We start from the raw sequence: 24,400 nt of genomic DNA, 5'->3' as shown, positions 1-24,400 counted from the left end.
CCAGAACCTTCCCTAATCTATTTGTAACTCCAAGCTGGTTTCCAACATCAGCAGAACAAGCTATGGACCCAATCGCAGACTGTATTGGGAACTGTTTCACACTTTTTAAATGCATCTTTATCGACCTCCCAAATAAGGTCACAAGTAAAATCGGCAAAACATGCCATTCTGTCTGCTTCTAAGTGTTGTCTTCAGTACACAAATCACTGCTCACCATATCCGATTATTTCTCTACTTGATAATCAGGATATCATTTTTTTCTGTCATTCTACTACTACTTTTGCCCATCTCTTTTCCTTCCAGGCTTACCTTACGGGATGATGCTCAGATCTAAAACTCTGGTGTCCTGGGTTTGCACAGGCGATGGCGAACACCCGGTGACTCGGTCAGGCTTAGCAAGACGCGACCTAAGGGGCAGCAAAGCCTCTGCGTTTAATGCCACACCTGACGCCAAGCCCTGCCCTCGGAGGTGAAAGGCGAGCGGCTGATGAGAGGCCTCATCCCCAGGGCCCTCCTCATTTATTCGAGTTCAAAGAGCTCAGAAAACTCAAGGCAATCACTCACCAGCTCAGATATTTGAGGAGGGGTGTGGGGAAGGGCAGCTGGGACGCAGGAACCGCGGAGCCAACATCACCCGAGATGCAGGAGGGGAGGGACACAGCTGGGCTCCTACTTAACAGCTCCTTCCAGGCAGCCCACTGCCTCATCCATCTTCATCTTTGACCACCGAAAGATGAAAACAATTTATCCTCTTTCCCCGCTCTTACTGAGAAGTTACAAGAAATAAAAGTAAAACCAAAACAAAGATCAATGTTACAGCCCTTCTCAGACAATCTCCAGCTGACCTGGACTTTCTCAGCATCTCTTTTATCTAGCGGAGTGTTTTGGCTGAAGCTTTGCAGAGGAAAGCCATGCGAGCGAGCTAGTTAAAAACTCGGTGCTTTCATGTTTATACAGCCAGCTAAGCAGCACACTACAAAGCCTTTTATTCCAAGTCTCTGTTGACAAGCTAGCACTGATAAATCACAGAAATCACCCGGGGAATTAGGATGCACAGGGGAAAAATTCCAGTTCCCCAGGTGGCAAATAAGAGCTCGGAGACTCTGGGAAAAATCTGGGAAAAGAATCATCCCAAGATTAGAGGGCAATTTGTTTGTACTAAGAGGAGAGGACAAGAAGGGCTGAAGGTGCAGGTAGACGAGTTGACACTGGGGGCTGCACCAAAGAGCCCGAGCTCCCAGGTCATGGCGGGATTCACACCGTGTACTGCAACACCCTGGTTTACACACTATTATATATGTGCAAGAGCCAGGAAAAATCCATCTCCTTTGTCATAACAAACCCTAAGGTAAACAGAAAGGCAAGGCCATGCGTATTGCCCAATTAAATGGGCACGTAAAGGAGAGAGAGCACCGGTCATCCACTTGCTCCTGATTTTTGGTGTTTCTCAGTGCAGACAGACAAGAACGGGCTGCGTTGAGCCCTGCGGAGCGAGGGGTGCTCCATCCCCGAGAGCAAACCTGCTGCTCCTGGATAAAAAGTGAGAGGGTTTTGTAAGGGAAACCAGCATTTCGGAGTCTCTGCATTGCTCTCTCCACCGCGGAGCACAACAAGCAAACCCCGACCCCCCTGGAACACACAACCCAGGGGTTGGGCAGTTGGAAAAAACACCCAAAATTGGGAAACTCCCAAGCCTGGAGAAACCAAACCAGAGCCAGCTGGTCTGTAAAGATGCATCCCTACGCTAAAACTTTGCTTGTCTGCAGTTTATGAAGTTTGCGGCGTTCGTTCTGCACGTTATGAACTACACACGGTTTTGCAAGGCGGTGGGCAAACCATGGGATGTCCAAGGGCCCGGCTGTTCTGTGCTTGCCAGGACACAGCCGAGGGACAAGGTCCAACCTGCACAGACCCCTCTACAGGGCCCCAATATACAGCAGCGTAAAACTCAAACACAGCTGGACCGGGTCTTTGTGTTTTCTCCAGGAGGGTTGACGACCCACTCGCTCCATTGAGCGGAGCTGGAGACCGAAAGGTAAATCCCGCGCACAAATACACAACGTTCTGGATTATGGACAACCTCAAAAAGAGGAGAAAAGCCTTTCTTTGGGTAACTTCTTGCCGCTCAGTTCACTGAAGGGTGTCAGGATGGTCTGAGCTCCACTGAGCCCTTCCAGGCTCGGGCTCCTCCACCACCACACCAACGGGGACAACGTTGGGATGCGCAGGACTTTGGTTTGCCAAGACACTTAGGAAATGGGGGGGAAGGACTCAGCTACTTCTACTTCTACAGAAAGATGCTGCAACAGACAGTACAAAATAACTAATATTTTCCAAGTCTGCACTTGTTTATGAGAGATTTAAAGCTCCAAATCCAGCCCATTTGTGGAAAACAAAATACGCACGTGTCCCACATTCTGTTGTGAATGCCGGGGAATCGTCAGGTGGCAGATGGTTGAAGAGCAACGCTCTTTCAGATCGAGAAGCTGAAATGTCTCCCCGCATCCCCCCTTCCCCTCAGCAGGTCCACAGGGGGGCCAAGGGAAGATTTAGCATGTGCGGCACTGGGTTGTTGTGGTTACCTCTTTGTCAATTCGAAAGAATATTACAACGTATTCCCCAAAGGAGTCCATAAATAGCAAAGGATTCTGCTTTAATCCCCTATCTATTCCTATCTGGATAATACGGCATTTGGACAAGCACTGCCAAAACACAGATTTATGGCAAAGCTGAGGGTTTACGTGGCCAACACGTGCTTTCTAGACTCCAGACTCCAAGGAATAAATAAAAACCTCTTCTAGAATACCCACAGCTCTTCAGGTACAGAAGCTTCATGCAGATACAAATGTGTTTTCAGGATTTCTGCCTCCCTCTCCCATCCCAGGTGAAAGGCACGTTTATACCAACCTTAACCCACCAAAATCAACTGCCGGGTGTTCCTGCCGGTGCAACCACCACAGAGCCCTCCTGCTCGCTCCTCATTCCTCTACTAATGCAAGAGCGAGAAGGGAGCCAGCACAGGCACAAAATTCAGCGCAAGTAAAGACATTTTGCCCAGCTGAGAAGTCAATCCTGTAAAGACGCATCCATCCCCAGAGGCACCGGCCAGGGTGGTTTCCCACTCCATATTCCCCAGGTGTGATTTGAAATCACTCGCTGCTGAGGCTGTGTCCTGGTTTTGTTAAAAACCAAGTTTCTCTTTTAGTGAATTTGCCTGTCAGCTAAAGCTTCATATTAGCTGCATTTTCCTGGAGAACCAGATACATGTTTTGGTAAACATAGCAATGGAATGCAAAGTTATTGCTAAGCATGGATGGACACCTCGGGAGAGGGGCAACTGGTGACCAAGACACTGACCAACTGTGTATAACATCCCATTCACGTGAATACTTCATATAAAAGTGGGAGATCACGAGGATCTCATCCCCTTTTTCCTTCTTCGTCCCTTCTGCTTATGGCCGACATTAGGAGAGGACCTTGCGAGTCGTCCCTGCGAACTGAGGCCCAGTGAGAGACTGAATCCAGCTCCGGCTGGCTGCAGAATCCAGTCCAGGAGTTTGGGTGCCGGCTCTGCAGTTGCTGAGACTTTCAAGATTGGTTTTGTATATTTTGTGTTATTTTCTCTATTCTTATTAGTAGCATTAGTAAAACATTTCTAATTTTTCCAACTCTCTTCTCTCTGTCCTTCTTCCCCTCCCAATCCCCTGTCCTGAGTGGGAAGGGGGGAGAGGGAGGGGCAAAATGGGGAAGTGGGGGGGGAGAGGGGGTTAACAATATATCTGCCAGGGTTTTATTGTCACCCCGCAATCTAAACCCTCGACAGGCTGCCACCCAGCTCAGCTCCACGCAAAGCCAGGTATCGCTCCTACTGCGGTGGATCAGAACATCGGCACGGCAGTGGGGTCGGGGAGGCGCACACGAGGTCACCAAAATAAATACAAAGTCGTTCTTGACAAAGGGGAAAAGCTGCATCCTTGCCGAACTGCTGTTGTTGGCTACACACCCTTTGGACACCGGCTACTTGCAAGAAAAACATAAAGCCAATGATATTTGTTTAAAACCCGCAGGCGGACGCTGTGATTCTATTTAAAAAAAAATACAACTGGCATTAATTCTAAAATCTTCCCACCACTGAGACTGGGATTCAAAACCAGCACTGGGCGGCGAGGCCAAAACACACTCAGAGCAGACGCCTGCAAAAGATTCCAAGGGAAATTAGTTATGTGGGTTTTACAACAACAGTAAAAGAAAACCTAACATTTATAAAGCTAAAAAAAAAGGCAGCTCCCATAGGAGACAGCGCTGCGAACATCTTCTGCAGATAATTCAAGACCTGCCCAGATCCCGGGCCTCCTCGGTTCCCCAATGAAAGGTAAAGCCTGAGCGGGCAAGCAGCATCTCCCTCCCGTCCCCAGGGCTGGCAGGGACGGGGCTGCCATGTCCCCACACCAGCTCCCGCGGTGGGCACTGCCTGTCCTGAGGCAGGGGAAAGGAACCTGTCCGTCCGTCCATCCGTCCATCCGTCCATAAATGCCCTGCAGCACCACCAGCTTCAGAGACCCGCGGGCAGGGAGGGACAAGCCCTTGGCTCTCACCGCTCTGCCTGTCCCCTCGCCACACTCTCCAGACACAGCCACGCTGGGCAAACGCCAAGTAACCAAGTGGTTTACAGAGAGCTTCAGCTTCCTTCTTTTTGCATGCTAAAATCAGCCTTCTACCATAAACTTCTTTTTTTTTTTTCATAAGTAGGTTTTTTTTTGGTAGCTGACTCACACGGAGCTCCTGCCAGGAATTTTTATAATTAGTGAATTAGAGCAAGATTTAGCCTGTGCATGCCTGACAGCATCTGCTGATTTAAGCGAGCTGCGTTCAGAACCTCGCGGAGCCCTGAAGAGCCCGGCGGAGCGCAGCCCGTCCTCCCAGCGCCACGGCTGACGGGCTCTTCTTGCCAGGCTGGTACGAAACGTGCTGCTCCTCCTGCAGAGAGCTTTGCAGGTCCTCATCTGTGTGTTGAGGGGAAGGAGATACGCTGGAACCAAGTCCAAGGGGTGCTGGAGAAGGGGGAGGCACGCTGGCCACCTCTCGACTTCACAAACCTCGTGTAAGGAGCATCCCTGGGACAGCTACGCACCTCTCTCGAGCTGCACAGCTGCAAAGCCATCGTGCGTCACATCTTCCTTAGAGACAGACGACGGTATAGACTTCCATAAAACCACAGGAAAAAAAAACTTCCTCAAAACCTCTTTCTTCGATGGACACAGGAGCTATTTTGCAAGCGAGGCTCCAACGCACAACAGCGGTCCAACCCAAAGATCAAATGAAACCCACGGTCAGATAAGCCAAAAGCAGACACGTGGTGTCAGCAGCCTGAACTACACACCACGTCCTCCCTGGATGACGCAAAAACTTCCCACTTTCTGCTACAGAAAAGCAAATTAACGACAACCTTCAGGATCAAGGCGTTCGACCTCCTCCTCGTTGTAAGGTTTGCTACACGGCGACGCCTGTACCCTCCGCACACAAATCCTTATTCGCCCAGCCCTGTAATTTATACCATATTACATCTGAATGGCTGCATTAAGAAAATACTCCCGTTGCCAAGCCCTGAAAAGCGAGGATGTGCTGGGAATGAGTTTTCTCTGCAGCTCTAATCTGGCCCGCTTGCGTAGGGTCTCTCCAAGCATGGCCACGTACCACGTGTGCGCAGCCCTGACGCAGCTCGTACCGAGAACAGAAGATGCTCGACAAGCGAGGAATTATTCAGTTTTGGATTCCGAGCAGTTGTTAACGCGCGGCACTCAGCCCTCCTCACTTCACATGTTTCATGTGCCGCTCCAAGGCAAAAATGAAGGCGTCTTGCCGCTGCAGACTGGGATACTTCTCAAACTACCATGTATTTATTTTCATAAAGTCCTACGTTCACAACACCTCCGGTTTACAGCCAAAGAAAAGAAGCACAGAGAAGCTCTGGGCACCCTGTTCCAGAATCAGCCTGCAGCTCCCTTTCTAAAAAATAAATGGCACCGAGCAGCATTTTAAGTGTTTGACGTACCGACTCCCCATGAGATCATCTGCAGCAGGAGCACTTGGCACTTGTGTAGCTCAGCCTGGGGACCCAGGAAATCGAGTCCCTCGTTGTGCATGAAAAGCAATTTACCCGGCGCCATACACGAGCCCTGCGGCAGAGCAGAGCAGGAATCCCGTCTCCTTAACCATCGCTTTACCCTTGCTGGTTTTCCTATGCATACAACCCCATCCCTCACCAAACCACCCCAGCTGCCCTCCCCGAGCAGCGAGGGCAGGGGTGCCATGGAAAAAAACCATGCGTGATCCCGTAATTAGAAACTGCATCATAACGCATACAGGGGGCTGAATTAAGGTTGCAGAGGAGTACTGTAAATTGGATGCACATTTCTTGTTCCATTTTACTGTCCTTTTTTTTCCTTTCCCCTCCCCCTTATTTGGCTTTGGCTGCACTTCAGATTAAGCTCCTAATAAGGGTTGGAGTTGGACAAGATTTTTCAGCCCATCAGATTGCAGTCTTCCAAGCCATTGAAATGAGATTCAAGCTGAACTTGAATTTTCAATAGTTTGAGCCTAAAGGCAAGGGTGTTAACAACAGACCTGCCAACACCTTCTCTATGAGAAATGTCTGAAAACATGTTTGCACATCAAATACTGCCTGGGCTCTGGTAGACAAAAGCCACAAAGCTAACATCTCAAAGCCACAGCTAACTTGCTCGGCCGGTTCCTCTGCCAGTAAAGCTCAAACATTTTCTCTAAAAATGTAGCGAGCCTCTATATTCTCTCTAGGAAAACGAGTTTTCCCCCAACAACCTGTTGTAGTTTCATTATGCCAAGGCAAGGCAGGGGATAAGGAGAGGTCAGGTAAATCAGGTGGAGATCTAGGAAGTAGAGACACTTCAGTTTGCCCAACAGAATCTACTTATATGATGCACATCACGAAGGTTAAAGATATCATCACCAAGACTGAAGAGATCATCACCAAGATTGAAGAGATCACCACCAAGACTGAAGAGATCCCACAGACATGCACGGAGAGCACCCAGAAAACACCCGGTCCAGCTTCTCCTGCAAGCAGCAGAAAGTTATGTCTGGGCTTTCTTCTTCTTCTTCTTCTTAGACATATTTTGCTTTCGCTTTTTCCCATTTTAGTTCTAAAAGAACATATTTTTTAAAATCTACACACTATAATTGGATTTCCTCTCCCGTCTGTCCCCTTGGTAACTGCACCCGTGTGTCGGTACCTGGCAGAGCAGAACAGCCCAAGGCAGACCCCAAATCACCCCAGTTTTTAAGCCGCTCTTGGGCCCAGGAGGTTTTTAACTAAAACCCCTGACTTCAGCAGCGTTTACTAAAATAAAACCATCACGGTACGAGTCTCTTGGAAGTCCTTATGCCACTAAACGTACAAATGTACAAACCTAAAGCACAGGACAAAGATGCTTTCAACTTCAGATCACTGCTTTGGGTTGGTTTGGTTGGTTTTGGTTTGGGGCTTTTTTATTATTTTTGTTTGGTTTTGTTCGGTTTGTTGTTGGTCTGGAGGGGATTTTTTTGTTTTGTTTTGGGGTTTTTGTGTTGTTGTTTTTTTTTCCCAAGTTGAAGTATGTTTTCTTGAGGACACAAATGCTTCAGCTTCCCTACCACCAAGATCTTTCCTAATCCACATTTCTAGCGCGGTGGGTCTGAGGAGCATCCATGGGCACCTTCTCTTGGCAGCAGGGCTGTGCAGGGAAGGTCTTCCCCTCCCTCTGATGACAATAGAGAAAAGGAACGATGCTTTCTTGAACTGCATCCAAGGGCAAGCAACCCTGCTAGAGTGCCTGGCATCAGAAGCAATGGAAATTTCAGCTTTCAAAGAATCACAGAACGTCAGGGATTGGAAGGGACCTCAAAAGCTCACCCAGTGCAATCCCCCCATGGAGCAGGAACACCCAGCTGAGGTTCCACAGGAAGGTGTCCAGGCGGGTTTGAATGTCTGCACAGAAGGAGACTCCACAACCTCCCTGGGCAGCCTGGGTCAGGCTCTGCCACCCTCACCAGGAAGAAGTTTCTTCTCAAATTTAAGCGGAACCTTTTGTGTTCCAGTTTGAACCCATTACTCCTTGTCCTACCGTTGGTTGTCACCGAGAAGAGCCTGGCTCCATCCTCCTGACACTCACCCTTTAGATATCTGTAAACATTAATGAGGTCACCCCTCAGTCTCCTCTTCTCCAGCTCCAGAGCCCCAGCTCCCTCAGCCTTTCCTCACACGGGAGATGCTCCACTCCCTTCAGCATCTTTGTTGCCCTGCGCTGGACTCTCTCCAGCAGTTCCCTGTCCTTCTGGAACTGAGGGGCCACAACTGGACACAATATTCCAGGTGTGGTCTCATCAGGGCAGAGCAGAGGGGCAGGAGAACCTCTCTGACCTACTGACCACCCCACAAAGAACAGAAATCAGACTTGAGAAGGGGGCAGGGAGGTTGTGCAGGAGTTGAGGTGCTACTAATGCCACAGATTGTTTTACAAACTCCTGCTTCTCTCCAATGAAATTGTATTTTCTGCAGAAAAAACATCTGGCTCCAACCTCTTTCAGTAAGTGGAGCGTGAACAGGATGGGAAAGAGCTCGTACCTGAGCAGAAATCAGGCTCGGACGGGCTGGGACAGGCAGGAAAGAGGAGGAACAGCAGCAAAACCCCGGGGATTTGGCTCCTCTCTTCAATCACTACAGGATCTTTAAACCCCACCAAGCGAACGAGGCTCTTCCAACACAACAGGCGAGGGGAAGGAGAGCACGGGGTGGGGAAAGAGCACGGCAATTCCTGCGAAAAGGTCTGGACTTGATTAAACTTATTTTCTTTAGTAATATTTAGTTAAGCAAGGGGGGAAAAGCCCTGCAGTGCTCTTTGGCGGCTCCCACCGGGGAAGCTGGAGCGAGATTGTTCATTCACCTCAACAACAGGCTCTGCGCTGCTGCTCCCATCAATATCCACCTCCCTGCCGGTCGGTGCTTTCACCAGCAGGTACGAGAAACGCCGAAAACGTGCGAGTAAATGGTAGTTCCTAACTTTGAAACCAAGTGCCAGCGTGGCATGACAACCACGGGAACTACACACCGGTTCCTATGGCTGGAAGCTCTGAACGAAGCACCAACACCCCAGGGTCACCCATTGGCTTTGATTCACCTTCAAACATCACGAGGTTGATTATAATCATTTATCAAGTGGAGGAAAGCAGCGGGCACAGCTTTCCTTTGCCCATCGTTTGCGTGTTTGTAGGTGCACTCAGGCAGCACAAGCTGAAGAGAAGCTGCTAAATTAATGTATGCTGTGATTGAGTTATAAATGACGTATCCATCGTTAACCAACGGATGTGACAAATGCTTTCTAACCACCTGCAAACCAAGGGGATAGTTTTAAAGTTTTAGATCCTTCCGCAAGCCAAGAGGGAGAGAGAAGACGGAGTAACACATTGTTTAGAAGCAGAGTGCTTAGTTTCTATTTAACTAATAATTAGTAGATGTAAGTAAGAAACTAAAAAATTATAACATCAATTATTTCTTAGTATGTCAAAATTTTCAATAATTGTAACGCATGTATAATAACTATGTGAATATAAGCAACGCAAGAGCATCCAGCACTTATGGAGGATGATCCCAGAGCTTCCCAGCGCTGATAAAATAGAGAATGATGTTTAACAGGATAATTGACTCTGCTGGTAAGTTTATTTCTCCGTTGCAAAGCAAAGCACGGTGCTGTGCACGAGCTGCTCAGGGCAGCGTCCCAGCGGCTGCGGATGCTGAGAGCGAACATCCACACGCACGGCGATTCACGGATGGATGCACAGCGACGTCTCCGCAGCGCCCATGCGCTTCTGCACGGGGCTGTTTATCCTCGGGGCCAGCAAAGCTGTGCGCACACACAACAGCAAAGGCAAGACGCGCAATCTGTAACTGTGCTAATTGTTGGGGTAATTAAAAAGCAAAAGAGCAAACTAAATGCCAGAAGCCTGAGCATCAGCAAAGAACCACGTTCCTTCCCAGGAGCTGCTTCTCACCAATGACCTTCCCCACCAAGAGCCATCTCCACCGGCCCGAACAGCCATTGGAGCAGATCACCAAAAAAAATGTCGGGAATTTTTCTTTTCAATGGATTTGACCTCATTTTCTCTTCAGTGTGTCAGGATGAGAAGACATTTCTATTGAGCGATTGAGTTTTCCCCACAAAAGACATGAGTTGGCACGTTCTGAGCATATATCAATCTCAATTAAACAATTGCTGTACCTTTAGGGTTTCTCAGCTCCCTAAGAGGAAACGCTTTGTACATACACAGATTTTCCTAGCTTTACCACCGCATACTTAAGACACAGATTGAGGGGTGAATCACAACTTCAAATTCCTCATTACTAAGCCTGGCAATCACCACCGCCACTTTCTGGCAAAGAAATCCTAAAAATCCCTGATCTTTGCCAGTTACATCATCTGCAAACAGTGACATGATTTACGTCCCATGGGGCACTCCTGTCCTGAACAGAACAGACCCTGAGCCACCGGTGGGGCTGCAGGCTCTGCCTGGGGTAATTATTTGAATAATTAGAGGGATGGCCACAGACAGAGGTAGTTTTCTGTGGTCTCTTTATCTAGAGAGTCAGTGGGTAGACAACTCCACTTTTTCAGCTGTGAAGACTGCAAATCCTTGCAGAGAAGAACATCAAGAAGAGGAGGTTGGACGCAGCCCAACGCGGGGCAGCCAAAAAGCAACATAAAACACGCAGGGCTCCCAGGGTGCTTAATTTTTAAAACGGATTAAAATCTGGAGCCTTCCTGCAATTCAAATCCAGGCTGTCTGGAGCAAAGTGCAGGTGAGACAAAGCTCTTTGCTCCAGCCTGGTGCTCACATCTCCATCCATCCATCCATCCATCCATCCATCCATCCATCCATCCATCCATCCACTCCTCCCACGCTCACCGTCCTTCTGCCGAGACAGCTCTTCCCAACACAGCCCTTCCCAGCCCTTCTGCTTCACAAGGTGGCAATTATCTGCCTTAAAAACTGCCTCTCTAGGCAAAAACCCACCCTGGGGGCAGCCGGGGTGGCAGACATCACCTGGGTGCACCACCCCAGTGATAAACACCTTCTGCTAAGTGGGGATCTGGACGTTCCCGTCACCCACAATAATTGAACCATCAGTCAGGAGACACAGTGAATTAACACAGAGAAGGGGATCCCCAGAAAACATCATGATAATGGTGGCCTGCAGGTCTTTGAAGACAAGGTGGAGGTAAAATCGCCTGTACAGCAGCCCATAGCTACTTCCATACCTCTAAAAAGGAAAGGAGTCAAAGCTGTGCCATACGTTAGCGCTTAAACAGTCCCTGCCCTCAGTTTCCCACCATCTGCACTACTCTCTGAAACTCCCCCGCTTATTTAATTTATTTATTGCTGTGTGTCTCCGCCAAAATCAGACCTAACTATCAGTAATCTTGGTGGGAGGTATCCAGCTGCCACGACCCATCGTAGGAACAAAACACACTTGTGCAAACTTGCATTGAGAAACCCGGGTAGCAAACCTCGCTAGGAAAAACGTCCCATGCTTTCCGATTAGCAGATCAAGCTGCAGGCATTAAGACCTTCCCCTTCTGTATCTGTGAAATCCAGCGCCCAGGACACAAAAATGGGTCTTTTCTAAGGCTGGAACGAAGCGATTTTGGAAGCGTGCGGCACGGCGGCGGCAGCAGCGGGGGGCAATGGCTGCGGCGGGGAAATAAAGCACAACTCAGAGCTCAAATTCATGTGTCTGGGGCATCCAGTCCCCAAACCCCTCTTGCTTCAGTTTCCCTACCCATCCGATGAAGACATCAGGACTCCTCTGTAATGCATGAAGCCATCTGCAAAGCTCCCGAGCACCGAGATTACAGGGAAAAGCTCATTAGAAGTAGCCTCAAACATTACAGCAATGCAACCTCTGCCTTACAGCCACAAACCCAAATCAAAAAGCACCCTAAAAAATAAGCTTGTAGAGTCATCAACATCTCAGAAGGAAATAAGCACAGCTCCCTGCCCTCTCAAATCACCAGCTATCAGTTGATAAAAGGAGTGCATTCCTGCAAGCTGAGCACCCAGGCTGTACTTGCAAGGCAGGATTTGTCGCCTGGTGCCCTTCGATTTGACTCACTCGAGAGCGACAGAACAGCAGCCAGGAAAACAGGGTGGGGAAGACACTTGTAACACCCTGGTGACCCGTCTGATGCTGAAATCCCATCAGAGCCCAGTACATGTGCAAGGACGAGGACCCTGGTGACCCGTCTGATGCTGAAATCCCATCAGAGCCCAGTACGTGTGCAAGGACGAGGACCACGGTGCTGCTGTCGCCCAGACCCTGGCCTGCACATGGAGGGGCAAACAGAGGGGCTGAGGGTCCCTCGGTGGGGCTGGGGACATCACAAACCCCAACAGCTCTTCTTGGGGGCTGAAAAAGCCATGCAAAGGAGGTTTCAGCTGCCTCAAAGCTCCACGAGCAAACCTGGAAATTGTACTCTCCTCGCCGTGCCATAACACAACTGGGCTCGTTTAAAACCAGTTTTACCTTTGCTGCGTTGCTCCCTGTTGCGCTCAAGTCACCTTATTCCTGCACACAGCAGCAGCCAAGCGAAGGGAGGACAAACTGGGACTGATGGTGTGTCCAGTAGCCCAGGGAGGACCAGACAAGGGGACACTGAACTGCAAACACAACAGCACAGCCCAGGACCAAAGCTCCACGCACATCAACAGCCCAGCATGCAAACTCCTAACAAGCAGGAGGGGATGGAGCCGAGATCCCTGGCAACGCTAATAAAATCACTGTGTTCCTTTTTTTTTGGAGAGGCAGAATAATCCTTTTGAACCATCAAAGTGGCGGAGAGCCGACATCTGTTCAGGTTCAATTGCCTGGGTCTCACTGTTTCAGCTCCAATTCCTTCCCCACAGGTGGCAAAGGTCTCCAGCTTTTTTATTCAAAGGCATGGCCCTCACGCAGGGCCTTTCAGCAGAGCATCGCAGAGCACCTTACACACATTTAAAATGGAAAAACACTCCATTTTTTTCTTTTTCTCCCACGTTACCTATGGGGTGGCACTTTTGCTGGTTGAATTAAGTCTATTTAAACAAAAGTAACTTCAGACATCTGCCTTTGCATGGTGTCAGCTGCGAGAAACGAGCTAACATCCAGATGCAGTGGCATGTCAGGATTAGCCCAGGCTGGGGCAGGAATGCTTCCATGTATGGAAAAATATTGGAGCAGTGAAACCATAAGCTTGGAGCCGCGGAAAGCGAGAGGCCCTGTCAATGAAGCCGCGGGCTCAGGTTTAGAGGGTTTAGCGGCTCGGATCCCGCCGCAAGATCCTCGGCGCGTATTACAATAAATTTCACACTCTTTCCAAAGGGGACTCGCGCAGCGATGGCGCGAGGGCGAGATTCTCCACCCGTGCGTGTGCTCTGGAAGCCGGGCTCACGCCGCCGGGTACCATTAACAACCGCGGTGTTGATGGAGAGGTCCTGGCGAGCAGAAGCTGCTGCTTGCACTCGCTGGTCCATCTACCAGCAGCTTCTGCACAGCGGGATTTATATAAAAGCCACCTCGGAGCTGGCAGGCGGTTCAGAGGGAAAGGCTGAGCTGAATCAGCGCGGCGGCAGCTCCTGCCAACCCCGCGGCGCTGCCCGGGCACGGGGCGAGAGCCGTGCCGCGGTCCCTTCAATCGGGCCGGCACAAATCAAGAGGGCCCGTTTGTCAGCATCCTGAATTAACGCTAATGAAGTAATGGCGATGACTTCACCTCTCCGGTGGGAACCTCTTGGGGAGGAGGGAGAACTAGAATTTCTCTCTCCGGCGTGGTTGCGATTCATTCCAGTTGCCTTCTACTCTCTTCTGCAAACATTACGTAATTCTCACCCAGATTGTTAAATCCTCGCACTGAAACATAACACAACGCTCCCTTTGCTGCCAAAGCGCAGCCTCGCAGAGACCCCTCCAGTGGGACCCCAGGACCAGCCACACTGAGCCCCCACCTGCACCTGAAGATGCCACCAGCTGTTTTCTATGCCACAGACACCAAACAGCAACCTGGTAACCCTTGGCAAATCCATTTTAAATAGGGATCTTTGCATCTTTTCTCTGTTGAAGTATTTTAAAGTTAAGCTGGATTTAGCCACAGTTGCAAAATGTTGTCGGAGGACCCTGGAGTTTCTCTCCTTGGCTGGGCAGAAAACTGCTGCAAGATCTTCACAGGGTGCAAAGTACACACAGCAACGTCTCCCTGCTGCTCCAGGCTTCCCGGTTTGCTCGCCCCGACTTCGCTTCCCCCCACTGAAGATGCTCTGCCTCCCTGCACCACCCCTGGTCTCTGCACCTCTCATGTGAAGCGCATCCTTTATGAACCAGGTTCTACTTGGCGTTGATGCTCCTCACCCCCCCCAGGACCCACCTCCCCGCTCCCCACCGGGGGCTCCATCGCTCTGTTTGGAGGCCAGAAGGACTTGCTGGGCTCCAAGCAGGGGGCTGATCGGATTGCAAAAGCTCAGCCAAAGCCCTGACGCAACCGAAGCAGTCAGTCACACTGAATAAAGACCACAAATTCTCTACATATTAATTGTCGGTTGCAATTGTTCACGGCGTTGAAAGGCAGATGTGAGAGTATGCAGAAAACATTCTCGCATCTTTTTAGTTCCACCCTTCCGTTAACTGTGTGTTCTCTAAGCCAAATCAATACGACACCACATTTTCTTTGGAAAACCGAGATGATGAAAACGCGACCAGCCATCACACGAGACGCTCGTGTCGTAATCTGAAATACTTGTATAATTCGCTTTCCCACGAGAGAATTTAATACACCTGTTTGCTTACTTGTCAACTCGTCCTGCTACCCATTTCTCCACTGGCCATGTCTTTACCTTACAACCTATAGATTTAACTCTGATTGTGTTGTATTTTACCTACAGAGCCCCAGCAGAGAAGCAGCAGCCCCGGCCAGCACAGAGGACACTGCAGAGAGCACCAGGGACAAAACCCCGTCCCCTGCTGAACACCCGGGCGCTCCCACCCCAGGAACCGGGTAATTAATGTGCAAGAAGCCCAAGTCGTAACGAATCCAAGCGCCCTCCCCACGCTGGCATCACTCCCCGCTTCCTAATCGTTCTTATCTGGAGATGGCAGGAGCACAAAGCGATCCGTCTAGAAAAATGTTTCACATCCATCGTGCATTACGCTCTGATGTGCCATGGAACCGGCTTAGAGAAGACACGCAGCTAAAAAGTCGTGATAATTCAGCATTCAACCCATCCCGAAAGCTCAGGAGTCAGCTTGTTATTTGTTGAAAGCAGGGGGCCTGAAATTATCCGTGAATAGTTCAAAGCCGCAGTTAATTCAACATCTCTACTTTCAAAAGCATTAAAAGAAAAATATCACAGATTCCTGCAGTGCGTAAGCTTCTTAAAAATGACAAACTACTAACTGTCAAATCAAAGCAGCGGAGAGAAATCCACATGGCTGATAAGACAAATAGTTGCATTTTAAAGAGTAATTAAATATCACTTTGGAATATTTTGCTTGGAACTTGTTTCCCTGATAAAAAGTGGGAGGGGAAGGAGAGGAGGCAGCAGCAACCCACACACAGCACCGGGCTCTCATCAAGCAAACGCTCAGACAAGCGCTGCTCCAACTTGTTTTCCTGAATTCAGAGCTCAGCCCGCTGCACCAGAGCCTCCCGTGCGCCCTCAGTTTCTCTACATCCCTACATTTCACATCAAAATTCCAGCAACGAGGAGCAGGCGATCGCTACGTCGAATCCACCTCGTCGGGGAGCAGGGTGCATGGGACTGGGGCAAGAATCCCCCAGCCTGATCGCCAAAAAGTGCAATATCTTCTGCCTTGACTTAGATTAAAACCATACCGCAACAGGAATGCAAACCAGAGAGCTCTACCCAGATGCAATTCAGAAGTGAAACCCTACCCCAGCGCATGAGCCAACCCCGCTTTGGAACATTCAATAGAGTCCATGAGAGAGGACTGAAACACTCCAAACCCCCTGGACTCTCAAAGCCCGTACAATGAACTCACCATGAATTCCACCCGAACTTTCCCCATAGTAAGAAATACCTACAGCAAGTACCTATAGGCAATGGTACAAAAGGATTGTTTATAGTATTAAACAAGGCAGCTTAATGCATTCCAAACTAAAGCGTTATCAAACTGTTTGAAGAAGGCACTGTCCAAAGGCGTTGCAATCCTGATGGCAGTTTTTAGGACAGGACTTGCAGAGCCCAGTCCAAGACCCAACCGTGTACGAGCAGCAAAAGGTCTGGCTGCTTCTCCCCATTGCAGAGTCGGGAGGATCTGATGATGGAAAGATGTCCAAGGGGGCATCTGATGATGGAAAGATCTCCAAAGGGCACCTGATGATGGAAAGATCTCCAAGGGGGCACCTGATGATGGAAAGATGTCCAAGGGGGCATCTGATGATGGAAAGATCTCCAAGGGGGCACCTGATGATGGAAAGATCTCCAAGGGGGCACCTGATGGTGGAAAGATCTCCAAGGGGGCACCTGATGGTGGAAAGATCTCCAAGGGGGCACCTGATGGTGGAAAGATGTCCGAGGGGGCACCTGATGGTGGAAAGACCTCCAAGGGGGCACCTGATGATGGAAAGACCTCCAAAGGGGCATCTGATGATTACAAGATGCCCAAGGACTTTCAGAGCTGGCCTTCAAACGTGGGCAATCACTGACTGAAGCATGAACAGCACAGCAGATGACACATCAGCAAGACATCTAAAACACTAATTCTCCAAGGAAAGCACTTGGGCAGGCCACAGTTCAGATATACAGGAAAATCCATCCTTGGAGGGCGTCAGTGGGTTTTGCAATTATTGCAGGACCTGGATTTAAACCACAGCCCCAGGTTTGCAGTTTCCTGATAGCAATGGATGCTTCCCAGGGTTTCACTGAAGGATGAGGCAGGAGAGGTGATTGCTAATTGCATGGAGGGTCACTGCAAAGCTGCAAAATATACTCAGAAGTAATTCTGAAAAGCAGCATCAAAACCAAGAATTTGAGGACGTTTTGGCTCCTATGGCATCCGCACAATGTGGAAATACTGAACAGCTTATTCCTCAGTCATAACCGAAGTCCACTGCTGTACTTCTCCAAAATCACACAGAAAAACACTCCAGTATTTTGTACCTTCTTTTGTAAAGCTCTCACACGTTCAGCTCCTAAAAGAATGCATTTTTGGAGAAGAACCACGCGCTGATTACTTTAAAAAGCAAAGTTGCTTGGCTTGATTCTGCAACCTGAGAGTAACAAATGAAATTGTCAAGCACGCATTTTTAAATGAGCGTTTTCATTTCAACATCTGGATTAAGATGCCACAATGAAAAACAGCACAGAGGCTTCTCTCCGCTCCTTTCATACATCTCCCTTTCTTATGTTTCAGAACCAGCGAGTTTCAAAGCAAACAAAGAAGCAGTTGGTGCTGCTAATGCCTTGCTTCTTACTCAATAGCCTTATGTCATAAAAAGACCATATTTTTCAAATCTGCATCTCCGTGAGCCAAAGATTTCGTATACATTCCCACCCCAGAAACGCGAAGTCGGGAATACAGCTGAAAGTGATTACCTAGATATTTTTATATGATGAAACTCAAAAGCTGCTTCAAGTGATTTACTAAATTCTCTGTCAGACAAATCCCACATCTGTGCTGACCACTTGCCTCCCAGATCTCAGCAGATGGTGATTTCAAAAAGAAAAGTTACAATTCCCTGTAAAAAAAGGGTACGTCTTAAACAGCAATCAAGGGTTTTTCCTCCCCCCAAAAATGTGCACAGTCTAATTTAACGACATTTCTACCTCCTCCCCACCATTTCTTGCACAAACCCTACCAAAAAACCTGGTACCTTATTAGGGGAGGCTCCTGCAGTAGACAATGTTTTTAAGCAGAGGGAAAGAAAATGCCCCTTTTTTGGGTATCAGAGAAAGATATTCAACAAGTTTTGCATTTATTTAAAAGCAGAGCAGCATCTTTGCGTTCTCAAGAAGGGCAACACTCAAGCAGATGTGTAAATACCGCGGAAAGTAAACCCAAAACGAGAAGCAAAGCACAGCGACTAAGTGGGAAAGTCAAGCTTAAAAGGAATGAGGAAGACGACTGGGCCAAGTAACACGTAAAAACAAAAGCAAAGGCAAATAACAGCAAAAGAGAAACCGCTTCTCTCCCGGTGCAGACCCATGTATCAACCCTTTCTCCATCAGCACCTGGACCTTCCTTCCTCCCTCTCGCACATGGGCCCGTGTGACAGGACCTGCTCCACATAGAACGTGGCCAAATTTAGGCGTTTTTGGCAGAAATTACCAAGATGCCCCACAGCAACGCAGCACAACACCCTCCCGTTCTGCTCCAAAAGCCTGTGTGCCGAAAGCCCTTAAATGTGACCCAAAAATCACCCCGAGCGTGGGGGTCTGGAGCTCACCAGAAGTCTGGGGTCCCCCCAATAGCTGGGGGCTGCCCCATTATGGGTGATGGCAACACAAGGGCACGTAGGCAGATGGGGGCTGTTTACATTCCCGAGCTTCTCGGTAGCAATGGGGAATTAAAGCTGTTATTAAATCAACCCGCCAGAACTCGAGCAGCTGTTCACGCCAACAGATAACAACAGGGTGATGTTAAACCCAAACCCCAAACGAAACAAAAGACACAGGGCAACATCCCTCCCCCCAGTTCGGCTCAGCAACACCAGGCGTTATCGGAAGGCAAATCAATTATCGACAGCTGCGTGTAGCTATCCGAATCCGGGGCCCGACGGCTTAATTGAGGGATGTGCATCACGCGTTAAAATCCTCCAATCCCATTTGGCGCGTTATGGTTTTGTTCTTGAAAATAAAACCCAATAATCCGGCTGGCTGGGGCTCAGACGGAGGCACAACGCCATCCTCCTCATTAATCAAAGGCTTTCCCCACATCCAGATGTTTGCTGACTTGTGCTGCTCTCTTTTATTACTGGTTTGGAGACAGAAATTGCCGTATGCTAAAGTTACCCAAATTCAACCGGTCGTAGCAAGACGCACAGGCTGTAATGCCCTTGGTAACTGCACCCCGGCATTATTGAGTTACTGAGGCATCCAAAGAAGAGTGGCTGTTTGCTCTGACAACCCAAACTACTTACACCAATAACCCTGAGAGCAAGATGCTATTTGACTTTTAAGACTGTGGGAATTTTAACTGCATGCCCAGAAAGGAGCCTGGTTTTCAAGATCGATCAGCATTCCATGCCTGGGCTTCAGAAGAGGGAGAAACACGAAAAAATCCCAGAGAACGCTGGAGAAAAGACAAGGTGCACACTGATAAATGTTTCAGTGGGAAATCAGGACCGTAATAACCATATTATTGAATAATTCTGGGCAATAATGATGCTACAGCCAATATGGGATGGGAAAACACCTCTCCCCAAAGCTTTCATAACCTCAGTAAATAAATGAACCAAGTCGCAATGGGAAGGGACTGGAAGGGACCTCTGGAGCTCTTGGAGCCCAATAATCACCAATATGAGACCCCGTCGGCCGCAGTTTCACGCAGGCAAGCCCTGAACCTTCAAGGACAGAGGGTCCCCAGCCTTTCCATGGGCTGAGAGCTCAGATCAGAGCTCAGCTCCCAGCCCAGCGCTCCCATCTCTCTGTTATCTCTGCTCTGCATCTGCAAGATCCCTTTCTTCCCATAAATCTATATAATTCTGTGGGGCTTGTCTCACATCGGGTTGAGGAGCAGCCCTTAGTGCAAAGGAACCATAACTCAAAAGGACTGCCTACGTTTTTCTAATGCTTTTTGTTTCTGAACAAATTAAGCCTGCGAGGTATCGAACATATGCTGGACACTCACAGCTTTTGCTGGCATGTTTCTGAAAAACAGAAAGTTTGTTCTTTTCTGGAGAGTCCGGTCATTAACCCAACTATTTAAAAATCAGCCTATTATACAAGGAAACTTCCAACTGCCTGCACTTCAGGTTATAAATCTCCTGTTTAGAAATCTGATATCCTGACATAATTGCCCTTATAACTTACAAATAGGTTCTCTGTTATCCACAGATTAAGCTTCCTCCAAAGCCACATCACATCTGCTTAGTTTTGAAAATATACAGCACAAGCTTCAATTACTTTACACTCTGCACAAAAATAATCCTGAATTTAACTCAGGGCTTCTTGGAATAAGAGTTTAAGACCCCATAATCTTTTTATTTCATGTTTTCTTGCAAGCTAATAGATGGAAGCATTGGCTGGCATGTGAAATTAACGCCACCTTCCTCTTCTATGATTTCCCAACCATGTAAACCACATTGCAGCAGAATTTTTAAGGCAAATACAGCATGCAAAAATCCCACCACCTAAATAATCTGAGATATTCTGTAGGGAAATGACCAGCTACTAACAGCAACCACAATATTTTCACATCCCTGTAGGAAAAGGGTTTTAAGGAAACCGGAATGAAACTGTGATTTCTCTGAAGGATGAAGCTTCTGTCACAAATCCCCACGATAATGAAACTGACCTCAGAGCCCAAGCTGTGACCACTCATGCAGGCTCCCAGTTAGAAGTGTCTGGACTCCAAAGGGGCAAACTGGGGCCCTTTGGCAGCACCATCCATGTGCACGGCGTTAAACACACAAGAGCCTTTGCATAACTGGGGGCTTAGCAACCAAAACCCACAGCAAACGAGCAAAAAAACCAAGCCAAATGTAGGTTTCAAACCAGCTACAGCTCTTCTGAGCAGAGGGAAGATCACACAGCACAGCCAGCTTTCCCTTAAACGACTCCTCTGCTTAACGAACGTGCCAGCATGGATGGTCCAGACCCTGGTTCAGGGAGGAATGGTCCCTCCTGTCACCACACAGCCTCGCAGAGCCCAAATGTGCCGGAGGGGGCCCAGCCAGCCCCACGGGTACCGGGGTCCCCCAGTCCCTGCTGTCACGGGGAGCGGCTTTCAGACCGGCTGCGCAATCACTCGCCCGAAAGATGTTTAGAAACGGCACTGTGGGGCACCATCTTCTGAATTCTTCCTCAATAGCTTCCAGAGATTAGAGCCGTAAAGACTTCTTTTTTTAAAGCTCCCAAGGCTGTGAGCTCGCTGGGATGGAAAGCCCAGCCCTTGTCTTCCTGTCCCTCCCCGCCGGCCCTGGCTGGGGCTCACGGAGCGCTTTTTGTCCCATATCTCTGCCTTTCGGATTAAACTCTTCAGATAAAGAGGCTGCAACTTGTAGAGCACTGAACGCACCGGCTGCTCGATGAAGACAAATAATTAACACCATCGCACCAGCTCACCTGGCAGCCTCGACAGCGGCTCCAGTTCACTCCCCAGCACCCGATGCCCTCGCACGGCTGGTGGAGCCCACGGCCCCTTCTGTGCCCGCAGCCCACGGGAGCCCTTCCCGAGGCCTCCTTCCCTCGGGCGGAGGGGCAGAGTGCGGTCCCAAATTTGGACTCGTAGGAGCCACGTCCCGCGGGGGCCGCCCCGCTGCCCAAAGGGACCCGAGCGCCCCCCGCTTCCCCGAAACCGCGACCCCCAGGCGGGGGCTCCCCCGCTCAGCTCCCACCCGCGGAGCACGGAGCCTGCGGGGCACCGGGGACACCGGGCGAGGCGGCGTCGCCCCGCGGGACACCGGCTGAGCGCCCCCCCTATACACCCACACCCGCTCCCCCCGGGAACTTTCTGGAAGGCGCCCACCCCGCGCCACGCGCCCGCCGCCACGCGGGACCCGCCCCGGCGGCGCGGGGGGGCCCGGCCGAGCCCCGCCGGCCACAGACAAAGCCCGGGGGCTCCCCCCGCAAACACCCACCCCGCGGTCTCACCTTGCGGTGCTTGTCGGCGAAGGGCAGCGCCAGCCAGGGCATGGCCCGCACGGCCTCCTGCCACTGCTGCTGCTCCTGCTCGGCCGACACGAAGACGATCTCGAGGCGCTGCCCGCCGGCCGCCGCCGCCTCCCCCCTGAAGCGCCCGTAGAAGGCGGCCAGGCTGGCGCCGAGCTGCGCGCAGGGGCCGCCGAGGCTGCAGCCGAAGTAAAGCCCCACCAGCGAGACCCCCCGGGCGGCCAGCGCCGACACGGCCACCTCCTCCCCATCCGCGGTCACCAGCACCTCGCCCAGCACCTCCGACAGGGCGCCCGCCATCCCGCCCCGCTCCGTTCCCCGCTCCGCTCCCCGCTCCGCCCGCAGCCGCCGCAGCCCGCGCCGGCCGAGCCCAGCCCCGCCCCGCCAGGGGGCGCTGCCGCGACGCGCTGCCCCCCGCGCCCGCCCCCGCCTCCGGCAGCACCGCCCAGCGCCCGGCCCGGCCCCTCCGCCCCGGGACCCGCTGAGGTCACCCACGAGCACCCCGGGGTCACCCACGAACACCTCGCGGCTTCCCACGCGCCGGTGGGCGCCGGGCTCGGCCGTGGGTAAAGCCCCGGGGGAGCCTCCCCGCGCCTCAGCCCCCCCGCAGGGCCCGTTTGCCCCGGGGGGTGAACCGGTACCGACAGCCCAAGGAGGGGTCTCCAGCCTCGGCTCTGTCCCGGTCACAGCCCCGCGTCACCCACCCTGAGTCCCCGCTCCCGGTACAAACACCCTCCCCTGGCTGGGACACCCGTCCGTAAATCACAGCGCCCAGCCGGCCCGAGCAAGCTTTACAAAGAGCTCTTCCCTTCTTTGTTTCCAAAATCTAATGTAAATACGTGTTTACCCTTATCAATGGCAGGCGGAAAAACAACTGAAAGCCAATCCAGAAGTGTAAACACAAGTAAATTCGGCTGCGTTGAATTACACTGTCTAGCTGGCTGGAATACAGAAAGGAAATAAAGCATAAACGGTGACATGCAAACCAGGCTTTAAAATGGATTTGCTCTTTGTAATCAAAGCCTGTCATCTGCAAGCCTGCAGAATTTACTGCAGAACGGATCCTTGGGCACTTTAGGCTGATGTCTGTGTGTCCATCCGGCACAGCCTGACCCACTGACCCTGCTCGCAAACAGCTCTGCACGCACACACACACCAGTAAAAACAAAATAAATGTGTAAGGATGTGCAAGGCTGGGTACAAATTAGGAGCTGGGGGCTGAATTTGGAGCCTTTTGGTCTCCTCTGCAGCCCCGCAGCTGCACGGACACAACGTGTGCACGCAGGTTGGACACCGCCTCCGTTTTTCCTTTCGAAAAAGCCCCAAAGCAGCACTCCGAAATCTTGCTAGCTACTGCAAAAGACACCTGTACTTTTACGACACTTCCTTATTTGCCTTCTCATTCGGCTGCTTCTTCTTGCTGCGTTCAGTTGTATTTAAAATTGTTGTACGGCATCCAGAGCCATTAGGGGATGCTTTATAAATACAATTAATTATCCTTATTATTGTTATTACAGCTTTACAATCTCTCTTTTCTTTCGCCAGGACCTGCTCCCTAGAGCTGGATCAAAGCAAGAGGAGTTTTGTCTTGTTTTTATTTGTCCTGCCTTATCTGCCTTAATTAAGTATTTGGGCTCTTCAGGGCAGGGAAGCTGTTTTTTTAGTCCGCACCCCTGAACTCAACCAACCCATGTGGCAATATAAATATTCTGTTGTAAAAATAATACTTGTGGCTGCAGTCAATTTGTCTGGCCCCTTTTTTTAGTGAACAAAGCTGAACTAAGATGCTCTGGAATACAGAGCAAGTAAAAAGCGTTTATCTTTCTTAAACAACAGCAAAATAAAATGAGAAAACAGCTGTTCTTAGCGAACAACATCACAATGAGAGGGGACTAAGCTGAGGTTAAACCATGTGAACCCTTGCAGGGCTGCCAATCTGCACATCCCTGACTCCGATTCATTTCTCCTAAGTACTGTTTTTCACACTGCGTCCCCTTTGACTACTATATGTTGTATTTTTCGCTAAATAATTAGCAAATATTTTGCCAAAGCATCTGCCAAATATTTGTTTGCCTGGGTTTGTTTCCCCAACAAGCAGTGTTTATTAGGATAAAAACTGGGGAAATGCGTCAGGGTGAAAGTGCCGAGCCCGGAAAAGCGGCCGGAAAAGGGGGCCCGTTCCCACCCCTCGATGACCCCAAGCTGTGCGATATACACTCATCAATCAGCTCAAGCAAATTAAACCCATGGCAGCAAAAAGAAGAAAAGAAAGATGCGCTCAGCGCGCTTTTTAAACAGCAGAAAAATCCGATTTACCAACAGCAGAAAGAAACCCCATCGCGGTTACCGTGGATCTTCCAGGTCGATCCCAGCGCAGGCGGCAGAGACCGCGGGCAGGCAGCAGCACACAGCGGTGGCCGCGCAGCAGTGCAGGCACAGGGACCGTGCAAAGCGTGCGGCTGCCAGCGAGACACTGAATTTCTCATTGCTTTTCTTTTTAAACAGGTAATTG

At 50.2% G+C, this 24,400-nt stretch overlaps 1 protein-coding gene across 4 annotated transcripts in view; it reads right to left on the bottom strand.

The window, feature by feature from the left end:
- NXN (nucleoredoxin) overlaps positions 1 to 22,214 on the bottom strand; it is a 44,553-nt gene extending 22,339 nt beyond the window's left edge. For 2 of the 4 annotated variants that reach the window (XM_071817121.1, XM_071817122.1), the window contains exon 1: positions 21,871 to 22,209. In XM_071817121.1, coding sequence (XP_071673222.1) covers positions 21,871 to 22,188 — 318 coding nt within the window. In that variant the 5' untranslated portion in view covers positions 22,189 to 22,209. Of the gene's footprint in view, positions 1 to 21,870 lie in introns of all 4 variants that reach the window. The other 2 variants (XM_071817120.1, XM_065853312.2) reach the window with 2 other exon arrangements.
- Between the last annotated feature and the right edge of the window lie 2,186 nt (positions 22,215 to 24,400).

Source organism: Patagioenas fasciata, chromosome 19 (assembly GCF_037038585.1).
Source record: "Patagioenas fasciata isolate bPatFas1 chromosome 19, bPatFas1.hap1, whole genome shotgun sequence".
Taxonomy (NCBI): Eukaryota; Metazoa; Chordata; class Aves; order Columbiformes; family Columbidae; genus Patagioenas; species Patagioenas fasciata.
Note: the sequence above shows the minus strand (reverse complement) of the source record. Positions and strands in the feature narration are given on the sequence as shown.